Here is a 13,308-nt window from a genome sequence, read left to right as displayed (position 1 = left end):
TGATCCATCTCTCCAGCCCACTCCCACTTCCTCCCCTGGAATTAGTCAACTAGGCTAGACTGGTTGCCCAGTGAGCCCCAGCCCCAGGACTACAATTACAGGTCACCACACCTGACTTTAAAAAGTTCCAGGGGAACCAACGCCTTCTTCTGGCTGCCTCAGGCACCACACACGATGCACAGCAGACATGCATGCAAGCCAAACTTCCAGCCACACCTGATTTCCTGTGCATGGGTTCTGGGGATCAAACCCGAGTTTTCCTTGCAAACTTTTGACTGACTGTGCTCTCTCCAGACCTGGATCTCTGTACTTTAAAAAGGCAGTAAGTTGGGTGTGGAGGTGCATATCTATAATCCCAGCACTCAGTAGGCTCAGCAAAAACCATCATGATCCCAAGGCCAGCCTGGACTACACATAAAGACCTTGTCTTAAATGCAAAACAAATGATAACAATTAGAACAACAAAAATGGAGCAGAAGGGAGCAAAAAATTAAACCCACTGAGATCTGATTAGGGGAGGGGCTCCAGCGATTAAGGGAGGGGTTCCGATGCTGGAGCAGCAAGAGGACACAGGCTCTGCAACAGGGCCCTGTGGAAAAGACCCCAAACCAAAGTCCTCCCAGCAGGCCCTAGACAGGGTTAGGCTGACTGGATTCTGTCTGACTCTTGACTTGGCCATATACCCATAACATCATAACCGCTTGATAATTCCTAGGAGAAGGAAGGGTCTTTCTACCTGAGAAGCCAAGAGGAAGATCTAGAGCAAAGGGAACACCTGGGAATGCAGTTCTGGACACTCTGATCCAGAGCCAGGGTGCAGGGACTGATCGTGGGTGGGGAGAGACCCCTGTGGAATTCAAGCCTCCCTTGGCTAAGAAGGGTTTGAGTTGTTACAAGGTCCCATCCCCACCACTCCTTACAAAGCCCCGCTCCACCTACCGGTGGCCTCCCTGAATAGCATCCAGGGCCCCTCCATGTCCATCTGCACTCTGAGCTGCGCACATTCACTTTTGGTTGCCAACACTCTCCAGGAATCAAAGGAAGCAACCAGAAAGCTCCCAGCAACCATGGAAGGGGCCCAGCTGTCAACACCGTGAAGCTACCAGAAGCGTTCCCTACAGGCACATGGCTGTGTGTTCTGAGTGATGGGGGGGGGGGGGCAGGCAGGCAGCAGCTGCAGGGCAGGGATATGACACTCTCCTGGGGCTATAAATCCCTTCCCACATTGGATGATCAGGCTATAGAATTGGCTTTTTTCTGGGAAACAGCCCCAGATTGATCTAGACAGCACCTGCAGTGTGCACACGGGATGCCTGTCTGTAGGAGACTTCCTGAACCTCACAGGCCAAGGACCACCACACCAGGGTGCTCCTAGGGCCCAGATGCCCACTTCCATGGCCCAGGAACCTGGGTGAGGGTGCCTCCCTTGAGGTGTAAGTTTCCCAGCCACCATCTCACAAGAACAGCAAAGGCTTGGGAGTTGGGGAGACTGAGTCACAGCTCTGCACTGACCCTGACAAAACAGTCTTTGCAGGCCAGAGTGGGCAGACAGGGTGCAGGGAGACCAACAGCATCAGTCTCCTGTGCTCAGCCAATGGCCCAGGAGAGCTGAGCCCTGATTGGCCCCTCACTGCCTGGGACCTAGACAAGTGCTCGGTCTCTCCAGCTCTGGTTCTTCTTTTGTAAAGGAGATGCCAGTATTAATTCCTGAGGCATTAATGATGATAAAAGATAAAGGGCCGTGTGCTGAGTAGCAGGGAGCTCCAGGGTGGGGTTTATGAAGCCTTCATCTCCCTAGCACCTGTTCCCCACACATGGTCCAACACTGTCTGCACACTGAACGGGTGCTGGCCCGCACACTGGACTGCTTCTCAAGCACGTGGGGACAAGCAGGTCAGGAAGGAAATGAGCAAGGCAGGTCCAAGGGCAAAGACCCTGGCCCAGACTCCTGGCCACCGGTCCTGCCTTCTGCTACAAATATGCTCACTGTGTCCCTCAGGCTCTGTCCAGTTCTGAAGGAGGGCTTTTTGAGACTATCGTAGAGCACTATGGGTATAATATGGAGGAAGCCCTCATAAACAACAGACTAACCACTGTGTTTACAGAATCTTCTCCAAGGTCTCTCCCATCCATAGCCACAGTAAAATCTACGGAGGTCAGAAAGACCCTTCTGCCGTGGTCCCGTTGTGGTGACATGGATCCTGAGTGCTGGGCACAGATATGACTACCTGATGTGTTAAAGGAAAGGCTGGGCTAGAGTCGGATGCTCCCACAACACTTCCGCTGCCAGTCCTGCACCTGTGCAAGATGGCAGAGCACCCCAGGGGACTCCCCAGGAAGGCAACAAAGGCCCTCTGGCTGCTCCAGCACCATGGAGCACTGAGCATGGGCTTGAGAGTGGGGAATTTTTAAGGGAGCGGCTATTTTTAAGTGGCACGCCTTAGCTATTTCAAGGTTTGGGTTTCTGTTTTATTTATTTAATTCAAAAGGAAGCTGTGTTTTCTCATGATCTGTTTCTTTTAAGATGGTTTCATGGACGTTTTTTAGTGTTGACGTCATCTTGACTTGGTAAGTTGGTCAAAAGATACTGAAGGACCAATGGACCCTTTATCACGCCTTCAAATGAGGGAAAACCAACACAGAAGTTGGGGCGTCTACAGCTCGGAAGGGTCCCGACTTAGTATTTTTCCATTAAAAGGAAAATTTAACACAGAATTCGGCTTAAAGATCTGTGCATTTCCCAAAAAGCATGTCTCAAAGATTCTAAGGCAGTAGCTTATAGAAAACCACCAAGCGTGTTTGCGGCAGGAGGCTATGCGCATGGGCACAGGGCAGCTGGTCAGTTCCCTAGAGAAGCCCCTCGATCTGTCTGCATGTAGGTAACTGCTTCGTTTAATATTTTATGTGAATGACTGTTTTACCCACATGTATTTCTGTATACCACCTGTGTGCTTGGGGGAGTCAGTCCCCTAGAACTGGAGTGACAGATGAAGGGGAGCCAGCATATGATGCCGGGAATTGGACCTGTGTCCTCTTCAAGAGCGACAAATGCTAACCCCTGAGTCACCTTTCTAGACCAGTCCCTGCTTCTTCCTGCTGCACGCAGTCTCCCTTTTGGTTTCCTCAGCCAGCAGAAACATGCACTATTCATGCTAAAAACTATTCATGCTAAAATACCCACGTAATGTGCTCAACCTCATAGCTTTCCAACAACCAAGAAGGGACCAAGACCAAAGCCCAGGGGGCTGCACTGAGGAGGCAGAGGCGGAACACTTGGGTCTCTGGCCAGCCAGCCTAGCTCTATTAGTGAGTCTAAGGCCAATGAGAAACCCTGCCTCAAGAAACAAGGTGGCCAGAACCCAAGGAATCGTAACTGAGGTTCTCCAGCCACATACAAGCATATGCACACACATGAACACGCACGCACGCATGCACGCACACTCAGATACAAACAAAGTACAAATGAGATCAATTAACTCTGGACATTTATGAATAGCAACAACGTGACTGAACAGTCAAACATCCGAGATCCGGGCTGCCTAATATCCGCTCAGGGAGTGATGCTCCCTCCCCCGAGCTTGTCTCTACCTCGGGGCTACAATGTCACGATCACCCCAAGGCTCCGGATGAAACCCAACAACCAGAAGGTGGGATGCTTGTGGAATGGCAATCAGTCACAGGGCCACTCGGACCCCATGGCCTGGGTCCCTCAACTTTGGTTATACGAGTCCTAAAACTGGAAACAGAGAGAAGACAGGTGCCAAGGTGGGGAGGAGTCTCATCATCCACCTGGAAGAAAGGTGAGTCAGTTGACCCCTGGGCAAAGGGACATTAGACCCACCTAACATTAGAGCAGAAATCCCACCTGGATTCCTAATTTCTGATCAAAATACTTGCCTCTTGTGGGCTACATTTCCCGGGGGGAAGCCTCCCTGAGAAAACCGTAGCTTATATTCATTGTGTTCCTGGCTCCCTACTAAAGCTGACTTAGAAAACTCAGGGTTCAGTCTTAAGGCCAGCACTGGCCAAAACAAAGCAAGAGCATCATCACTTGCTTCCACAATGAGTAAAAGTTTCTTACCTAACAGGTAAACAAGATCATAGCCCCTCCACACTTCAAATAACTGTGTCAGTGGGTTAACTGCAAGTAAATAACAGCAGTCACTCTGGAAACTTCCTTAAAACATGTATCAAGCTGGACTGTTTTTGCTGCCTACATGTATGAGAAAACAAAAAACAGCCAGCAAAAAAATGGTTAATGCTGGCCTTAAAAAGGAGGCTGGCCAGAGCCCAGTCAGTAGGCTTGGGAAGTCTATAAAGGAGGCGCAGTGCCAAGGGGGCCAGACGCTGCAGGACAGCCATAGGCATCGGGAGCCTGCTCCCTTCTAGACAGGTCTTTCTTCTCCTCCTCTCCTGCTGTCCCTTCTGGGCACCATCCCCAAGGTGCTGCAAGTCTGGGGCCAATCAATTCCCTGCGCCCAAGCTCCGGGTACTCCTCCAGCAGATGGTCCAGTGACACCGTGGCACAGGTAAGATTCAGGCTGGTGCCCCAGATTCCGGGTCTGCATCTGGCTGGAAACTACTTCTGTGCTGTGTGGGGAATGGAGGAGCAGGCACACACACCTCAGCCTCCAGGGAGAGCATGCTAGGTGCGACCCAGGCAGGGGCTCTGCCCAAGAGCAGGCAAGAGCGTGTCCATCTACAGCTCCACATTCACGTCCCGGCTACGCCCTGTAACGGTAACACCACATTGCTGCCGCTCTTTGCCTGCCAAGGGAATCCCAGTGGCTTAGCAGTTCCAGGGATGGGGGTCCCATAAGCCTGGCAAAAACCTGGCCTTGTTTCTCCAGGTCTGGACACACAAGAGAAAAATCAGAAGGACACTAGCGTTAAGCTTTAGACCAACAGAGCAGCAGTTTGGATCAGGGACAGAACCGAGGGTGTCATTTGTGCCACACTCCCACCAGAATGGCTGATCAGCTCTAGGGCTCTGCTCCCCTTAAGCTGCTGGAGCTGTGGCCGAACCTCTGAGATCCCACATTCACACACTGCACTCTGGGTGAGTATTTTTAAATTTCGAAGTTTTGTTTGTTTGTTTTGAGGCAGGGTCTCACTATGCAGCCCTAACTGGCTTGAAACACTACATAGACCAGGCTGGCCACAAACTTACAGAGATTCACCTGCTTCTGATTCCTTTGTGCTGGGATTAAAGTGTGCACCACCAGGCCAAGCTGTCTTGTGGGATCTCAGAAGGAATCAAGGAAAACCTTCCACACTGTAGCTGGACTCAGAAAAGGGGTACTTCTGGGGCTCCGATGAGCACTACCTCTGAAAGATGGGTTGTCCACCCACACCCACACTTCCAGGACAGGATGTGGCCATGGCAGTGAGCTGCCCCTCTTTCCTTCCTCCCCTTATTTTACTGAAGCAGTGTTTTGGGAGAGAAAGGCCAATAAACCTCAGGATTGTCCTTGCTTCACCTCAAAACTAAATGCAAATCCCACAAGAAAAGCGAATGCATTTTCAGAAGCCAACGTTGTCCAGTCTGTCATCTTACCCTGGGTGCTACTGGCTGTGGTAGGGAAGCTGAAACATTAGCTGCTCAGGGCAGTATGGACACTGAGTGGTACCCCCAGCTTCTACCCACTGGATGCCAGCACCCCTCTCCCATACTGTGACACCCCAGGGTCTCCAGACACTGTTAGTGCTGAGAACCCGGATCACACCACAGAAAACCCTGGGGCACGGAGTCGTACAAGCTAGGAAACATTCCCAGCCACATCCCCCAAGCCACAAATGAAACTCAGCTTCCAGGAAATAGCATCTAAAATGTGATATTTCACAGTAATTTGTGGAAAGGACAAAATGTTCTCCTTCCTCTGCTCCTTTCTTCCTTATGCCTTGAGAAGAGGGTCTTAGGCTACTGTCCAGGATAGTCGCAAACTCCTGGGCTCAAGGGATCCTTCTACCTCAGCCTCCGGAGCAGCTGGGCAGATGAGGAGTCATGCTCAACTATCTAGTGACTATGAGGACAGTCTAGACTACATGAGACCCTGCCTTAAAAACCAGCAGTGTGTATATGTGTGCATGCGTGTGTGATGCTAGACAGAACCCACGGCCCTCGTGGGTGCCAGGTAAGTGGTTTACCACTGAGCTACACTCCAGGCCACAAAGGACAGTTTTTATTCTTTATTTTCATTCCGTATTAGGGAGCAGGTGTTTATTTCCGGCACCCACATTCAGTACTGCCACTAATCAGAGAGCGAGACTCTCTGTACCACTTCAGTAAGAGAGACATCAGCTCCCACCCGTGGGCTTCTAAAGGCAGGGTTTTTCCCTTCCCATGTCGCATCTCTTTCCAACAGCTGCCAAACTTAATGAGACTTCCTGTCTGGACAAACAGTAGTTTCCCCCAAATTCCCACACCACGCACACCCGTTATTTCATGAGCCGGTGATCTTACGGGCCGCACTGCATCTCCCATGACTCACAGAATGTCGCCAACTCAAACCATCAACTGTGGACACCATTAGGGGACAGAAAGAACACCCCCAAATCCATCTCTCCTGCTCCAGCTCAGGGGCATCCATCTCTCCAAGATGGCCAAGGTCAGGGTCCAGGCAGGCTCTGTTATAGTCCATGCACTACACCTGGCTCCTTCAGGATACCCAGGATTCCCGATGCTTAACCTTGTCCTGTCTGCCTCTACAGGTGCCCAGAGAGTGAGCAGGCAGCAGGCGTGGCTGCCCAGCACCTACCCAGACATCAGACACCCTGTCTGCCCTTCTGGTTTTCTGAGACCAACAGGTTCCCAGGACTATTTTTCCTGCTTTACAAATGCCTGGCTCACTTCCTTTCTTTGTGAAGATGGAGCCATCACTTCAAACAGACTTCTGTGATCCTCTCAGCAAATCGTGAAAGCTGCGAGGGGAGCCATGGACGCAACTACTCCAGCCCACACTGTTGGCGTGGAGACCTACCTAGGTCCCGTGTGGCCAGTCCCTTCCAACACCACCTCTCTGACCCTCAACTTGTCCCTCCCGCTGCAGGAAGACACCCCGGGCAACCTCACTGGGGACCTCTCTGAGCACCAGCAGTACGTGATCGCCCTCTTCCTCTCCTGCCTCTACACCATCTTCCTCTTTCCCATCGGCTTTGTGGGCAACATCCTCATCCTGGTGGTGAACATCAGCTTCCGGGAGAAGATGACCATACCAGACCTGTACTTCATCAACCTGGCGGTTGCCGACCTCATCCTGGTGGCCGACTCACTGATCGAGGTGTTCAACTTGGATGAGCAGTACTACGACATCGCGGTGCTCTGCACCTTCATGTCCCTCTTCCTGCAGATCAACATGTACAGCAGTGTCTTCTTCCTCACCTGGATGAGCTTCGACAGGTACCTGGCGCTGGCCAAGGCCATGCGCTGCAGCCTGTTCCGCACCAAGCACCACGCCCGGCTCAGCTGCGGCCTCATCTGGATGGCCTCAGTGTCCGCCACACTGGTGCCCTTCACAGCCGTGCACCTGAGGCACACGGAAGAGGCCTGCTTCTGCTTTGCCGACGTCAGAGAGGTGCAGTGGCTGGAGGTCACACTGGGCTTCATCGTGCCCTTCGCCATCATTGGCCTCTGCTACTCCCTCATCGTGCGGGCCCTCATCCGGGCCCACAGGCACCGTGGCCTGCGCCCACGCAGGCAGAAAGCCCTGAGGATGATCTTTGCCGTGGTCCTCGTCTTCTTCATCTGCTGGCTGCCGGAGAACGTGTTCATCAGCGTCCACCTCCTGCAATGGACGCAACCAGGGGACACTCCCTGCAAGCAGTCTTTCCGTCATGCTTACCCCTTGACAGGCCACATCGTCAACCTCGCAGCATTCTCCAACAGCTGCTTGAACCCCCTCATCTACAGCTTCCTCGGAGAGACCTTCAGGGACAAGCTGAGGCTGTACGTGGAGCAGAAGACAAGTCTGCCAGCCCTGAACCGCTTCTGCCACGCCACGCTCAAGGCAGTCATTCCCGACAGCACAGAGCAGTCAGATGTCAAGTTCAGCAGTGCTGTGTGAGACGGACCCCCCAGAGGGAGGAGGACGGGGAGGAGGGCAGCCCACACCCAACACAGGTGGGAAGTCAACTGAACCACGTCGTACTCGCAAACCCCAGTGGCTTGGGGAATGTCGCACTGCTGGGTCATCTCTGGGGTTGCTGGGATCCTTCCTGACTGTCCAGCTCACAGATGCAGCAACCCAGATTCAAGGGCCCAGGGCATCAGGTAACGCGACACTGACTGTGACCTCAAGGGACACCATACAACCTGCAGACCCCAGAAGATGATTCTGCTGTGATGCGTGACAACCAAAAGGATAGGCCGCCTTATGGGAGCATCAGCTACATTTCTGCTACTGAATGCTACCTGGGTGGAGGCGTCAGAGACAGAATATGTGTACCAGACCCAAGTGGCTACATTTCCTTTGCCTATGATGTCTAACTGTCCAGCGCAGCAAAAGTCAAGGAAACCAGAGCCTTCTTCCTGCCTTCCGGAAGGCTGCAGGTCACCCCAGCTGCCAACTCCTGAGTGACCAGTGTGTCTGAGCTGAGAAAGGCCCTTTGACAAACGCCCCCCTGCTCAGGGATGCCCACCTCTTGTTTACAAAAGTGAAGGAGGCTGTGGGTGCTGCTGTGCAGGTCAGGTGGGGTGCCACCATGAGACGGGTGGCTCAGGGACTTGCCTCTACGAAATAATCCTGCGAACAGTGAGGTGTAAATGGCTCTCATTAACATGTAAAAAGGAAGAAAGAGAACTAAAGATTGGGGTATCCCTTCAGTGTCTGAATAAAATATAGTCATGTGGTCATTCTTCTTTGCTCTGTGGTTCCTGGAAGGGGGGAGGGGCACAGGTGAGGAAGGGACAATGAGAAAGCAACGCCAGTTTGGCTACTTCCTTGCAAAGGAAGCTATGCCCACAGCTTCACACACCTGTGTGCCACTCTGAGCGCCTCCTGCGCATCAACAGGCTACACCTGGCACTTCTGGGATGGCATGGTCACATGTTAGGTAGCACCTGGGCGTTACTTATGTTGACAGTCACACTTTGCCTCACTTAGGGGTCTGCACAGGACAGCCATCTGTTCGTAGGAGACTCTGGACTGGGAGACATGCCTATCGCTGGGAGTCACAGAGCATGCCTGCAGCCAGAAGGGAGGGCCCTGGTCATGTATCACAGGACAGACAGCTTCATGCCCCATCTCCACTTCCTGACCACCCACCTGAGTTAAGACTGCTCTAAATGAGGACCCTGGGGTCTCTGGAAGCATGTAGGAGCTGGGTAAAGCCATAGGGGCACAGACAAGGCAACATGTAGGTGACAAAAACGACTCACTTTGTCTCTAAAGAATATGCTCTTTTCCATCCAAACTATGACCCCGCCCTTTTATTCTGATGATAACTCGGTGTATTTAAAGATAAGTGTAAGTGAAAAAGCACGTAATATTTAAGTTATTAAGTTAAATATTAAAAATATTTAAATATCTTTCCAGATATTTTAGTACAATATCTAGCTGGATAGTGGGGACACATGCCTTTAATCCCAGCACTCAGGAGGCAGAGGCAAGCGGATCTAGAGTTCGAGGCCAGCATGGTCTATCGAGCAAGTTCCAGGACAGCCAGGACTGTTACACAGAGAAACCCTATCTCAAAAAACCAAAAACCAAAACAACAAGAAAAGCAAAAAGAAGACTATTTGGAAAGAGAACAGGAGGCTTCGTGGACTTGGCAGGGCCAAGGAGCCAGCCAAACCACACAGGACAGATTCCCTCTGTCGCAGTTTCCATAGATACGGATGGTGTGGGCTGGCACGGCTGCTGGCCTGGAGCACCTGCATCCCCTGCTTTAGTGACCCTGAGTACAAGTCTTCAAGAATAAGAGGATTTGTCCCACCCAGGGCTGGCTTTCTACCTGGGCAGCACACAGGACTCTTCCTCCAGAATGGTGTCCATGAAGCAACGATACATGCGATACATGTATATCCCCAAATCCCAGGGCAGGGTGCTGGCTAGAAGGGTAAATCGAGACAGAAGGCAAGACTTAGGGGGACAGGACAGGGCAGAAGTGGTCGGCTCTGCAGGAGCCTGTACAGCCCATCTGGCCCCCCTCAAGAGTGTGTCCGGGAGCTGAGCTGAGGCTAACACAATTATTCTTGGCAGGAACACCACAAGATAAAATCAAGGCGTTTTAATTGCACTGCTGTTTCCTGGTAGCCTGGTTCACTCCCGCACACAAATGTAGTTCTGACCCTAGGAAGAGCGGAGACAGCCACTATGGGCACGGAAAACCTGTTTAGCACTGGAAACCATTCCATCACCTCAGAGTTCAATAATGAGTTCCCTCCCGCACTCCAGCCCACCCGCCCTTCCGGGCCCCGGCAAACAAGACCTGAGGTACAATTAATTATCTCCTCCCTGCTTCGGTGGGACAGAGGAGGCCAGCCACCTGGCTGCCCAGGAGAGGCAAGCATTTGAAAACACCTAAGGGATAATCGGCAAGCTTGACATAATTCTTGTCTTTTGAGGTTCTTTTCCCCAAAAGGCACAGGCAGTGGCTCTGTGTGGTGGCTCTTATGCTGCGGTCCTGAACGCGCACCACAAGCAACCCCAGGAGCAGCCTCTCCATCACGCCTTCATAGACGTGTAAAATTCAGTCCTGAGTGTCTTTGATTCATTAATACTTTCTAAAAATTTGTGTATGCGTGTGTATGGTGTATGCAGGGGGATGGAGGACGGGGTGGGGAGCTGCACTCGTCTTGTGTGCACACAAATGGCGGTCAGAGGTCAACTTAGGGTGTCTTCCCCGATAGCATTTGATACTAAAAATCCTTAGTTTTTAAGACAGGGTCTCTCACTGGGCCTGAAACTTACTGTCTGGCCAGTGACCCCAGGGATCTACCCGCACACACGTGTACACATACACACGTGTACACACACAGAGCCAGCGTGGGAGTCACAGGCACACACTGCCATGCCTGGGTTGTGGAGATCGAAACTCAGATTCTCTCCAGCCTCACTAATACTTTTTTTTACATCGTGTGTGTGTGTGTGTGTGTATGTACGTGTGCGTGCAGATTGTATGTATATATGAGAGAATAACTTATCAGAGTTGGTTCTCTCCTTCCACCGAGTGGGTCCTGAGGATCAAGCTCAGGCTGTCGCCTTGGCGGTGAGACCCTGTAGCTGCAGAGCCATCTTGTTTTTCATTTGAGCATGACCCAGTATGGTCAGAATGGTTCTGGCTATGAATGGCTTCTCGTGTACTCCAACTTCAAAGTGTCTAGGGCTGGGGCTGTTCTGAGTATATGCTGTTCTTGCAGAGGACCCAGATTTGGTTCCCAGCAACCACATGGCAGCTCACAACCACCCCTAACTCCAGGTCCAGGGGAGCTGATGCCCTCTTCTGACCTCAGCAGGAACTAGTGGCATGCAGGCAAAACACTCATGCACATAAAATAAAACAAATCTAAAACCAAAATAAAGCATCTAACTTTTAGGCTGGGACACAGCTCAGCTGATTTAGTGCTGTCTAGCATCATGAGGCCCTGGGTTAAATCCACGCAAGCCATAAACTGGGCACTGTCGTGTGTGCGTGTAATCTTAGCACCTGAAAAGTGGAGGCAGGAGGATCACAAATTTGAGGCCAGCCTGGGCTACATAGTGAGAGTGTCTGCCAAGGAAATAAAACCCATACTTGGTTCAGTATTTTCATTGCAAATTCTAATTATTACAGAACCACATACAGTACTTGAACTTTTAATTCTGGGAAGAACTCGGGATAAAATCATCTTCTGGAGATTACTGTTGGACTGCCTTAGGGCTCCTTACCCAATCACAGCAGGAAACAACCTGCCCTTGTCCCTTTAAGCCATCCTCAGAGAGGACACCACAGATCTCCCTCGCTAATTCACCGCCAACACTGCTAGACTGTGCACTAAACTTAGCTGGGAGATAAAAATGAATTCTGTGCATGGAACAGAATTTCAAATTCAAGGATTTTTCTTTTAGAAACAAATCTCTCAGGCTGCAGAGAGAGTTCAGCGGGTAAAGGTACTTATCCTCTAAGCCCGATAACCTCAGTTCGTTTCCCCAAAACTCACAAGGTGGAATGAGTCACCTCCTAAAAAGCTGTTCCTCTGGCCTCCATATGTGCACTGCGGCATGTGCTCACACACACACAAAACAAATGCACACACGTGTGCACACACACACATACATATATACAAATAAATCCCTTTAGCCTTAACTAGGGGGTGAGGAACAGATCCCAAACAAACCTCAGGAGACTATCTCCTTCAGTAGTAGGGATGTACCCCGAAACCACTCAGCTATACTGTGTCCAACTGAGCACACTGGGTTCCATTTGCTCAGAGTCTAGGACCAAAAGAGGGTGGCAGCAGCCAGACCCCTTAGGGACCTGGCGGGTTCAGGTGGGAGCACGCAGAATGTGTGGTTCTCAGTGAGAAAGGCTTTGAGAGGACAGGGTCACATCCGGGACAGGGAGATGGCCTAAGGGCCAGCCCATGGGCCAAACTGGGATGATTTGAGCATCAGGATAATTTAGAGGCGTCAACAGTTACAAACAGTTATAGACTATTAAAAGGCAACCATGACTCCATTCAAGCAATTACTGGATAAATATAACTTACATAATAAATACAATGTGATAAGAAGCCAAGTAATGAACCTGATAACGGGCACCAGGAGGCAGGGTTCTAGCCTATGGGAAGAGCTGGCTGGCAGAGGGGACCTGGAATCAGAGTAGTCCCTCAGTGGCCTTCCCCAAGGGCTCACTCATGGGGTCACAAGCCCCCATCTATCAACCATGGGCCCTTGATAACTGTACTGGCTGGTTTTGTGTGTCAACTTGACACAAACTAGAGTCATCAGAGGAAGGAGCCTCATTTAAGGAAATGTCTTTGAGATACAGCTGTAAGGCATTTTCTCATTTAGTGATCAATGGAGGAGGGCCCAGCCCATGGTGGGTAGTGTCATCCCCTGGGCTGCTGATCCTGAGTTTTATAAGAAAGCTGGCCAAGTAAACCATGGGAAGCAAGCCAGTAAGCAGTACCCTTTCACGGACTAGGCATCAGCTCCTGCCTCCAGGTTCCTGCCCTGTTTGAGCTGCTGTCCTGACTTCCTTCAGAAATGAACAGCAATGCTGAAGTGTGGGCCTAATAAGCCCTGTCCTCCCCAACTTGCCTTGGTCATGGTGTTTCGTTGCAGCAACAGAGTGAGATACCTGCAAAGCCCAGCGTATTACAGCGAG

The 13,308-nt window shown here is 51.3% G+C and overlaps 2 protein-coding genes across 3 annotated transcripts in view; one reads left to right on the top strand and one right to left on the bottom strand.

Annotated features, from left to right (window-relative positions):
• Chlsn (cholesin) overlaps positions 1–13,308 on the bottom strand; it is a 100,927-nt gene that overhangs the window by 60,281 nt on the left and 27,338 nt on the right. The gene's annotated exons all lie outside the window — the stretch shown is intronic.
• Gper1 (G protein-coupled estrogen receptor 1) lies at positions 4,343–8,850 on the top strand. 2 transcript variants are annotated; one of them, XM_075974747.1, is made up of 3 exons: positions 4,343–4,529; positions 4,851–5,059; positions 6,712–8,850. In XM_075974747.1, the coding sequence occupies exon 3, from the start codon at positions 6,936–6,938 to the stop codon at positions 8,061–8,063; it is 1,128 nt and encodes a 375-aa protein (XP_075830862.1). In that variant the 5' UTR covers positions 4,343–4,529; positions 4,851–5,059; positions 6,712–6,935; the 3' UTR covers positions 8,064–8,850. The 2 variants fall into 2 exon arrangements, with proteins under 2 accessions (XP_075830862.1, XP_075830854.1); XM_075974739.1 differs by lacking the exon at positions 4,851–5,059.

This window comes from Microtus pennsylvanicus, chromosome 1 (assembly GCF_037038515.1).
Source record: "Microtus pennsylvanicus isolate mMicPen1 chromosome 1, mMicPen1.hap1, whole genome shotgun sequence".
Taxonomy (NCBI): Eukaryota; Metazoa; Chordata; class Mammalia; order Rodentia; family Cricetidae; genus Microtus; species Microtus pennsylvanicus.
This window is presented reverse-complemented; position numbering and strand designations above follow the sequence as displayed.

Coding starts and splice junctions, on each gene's coding strand:
- Gper1 (XM_075974739.1), top strand. CDS start 6,936: ATGGACGCAACTACTCCAGCCCACACTGTTGGCGTGGAGACCTACCTA.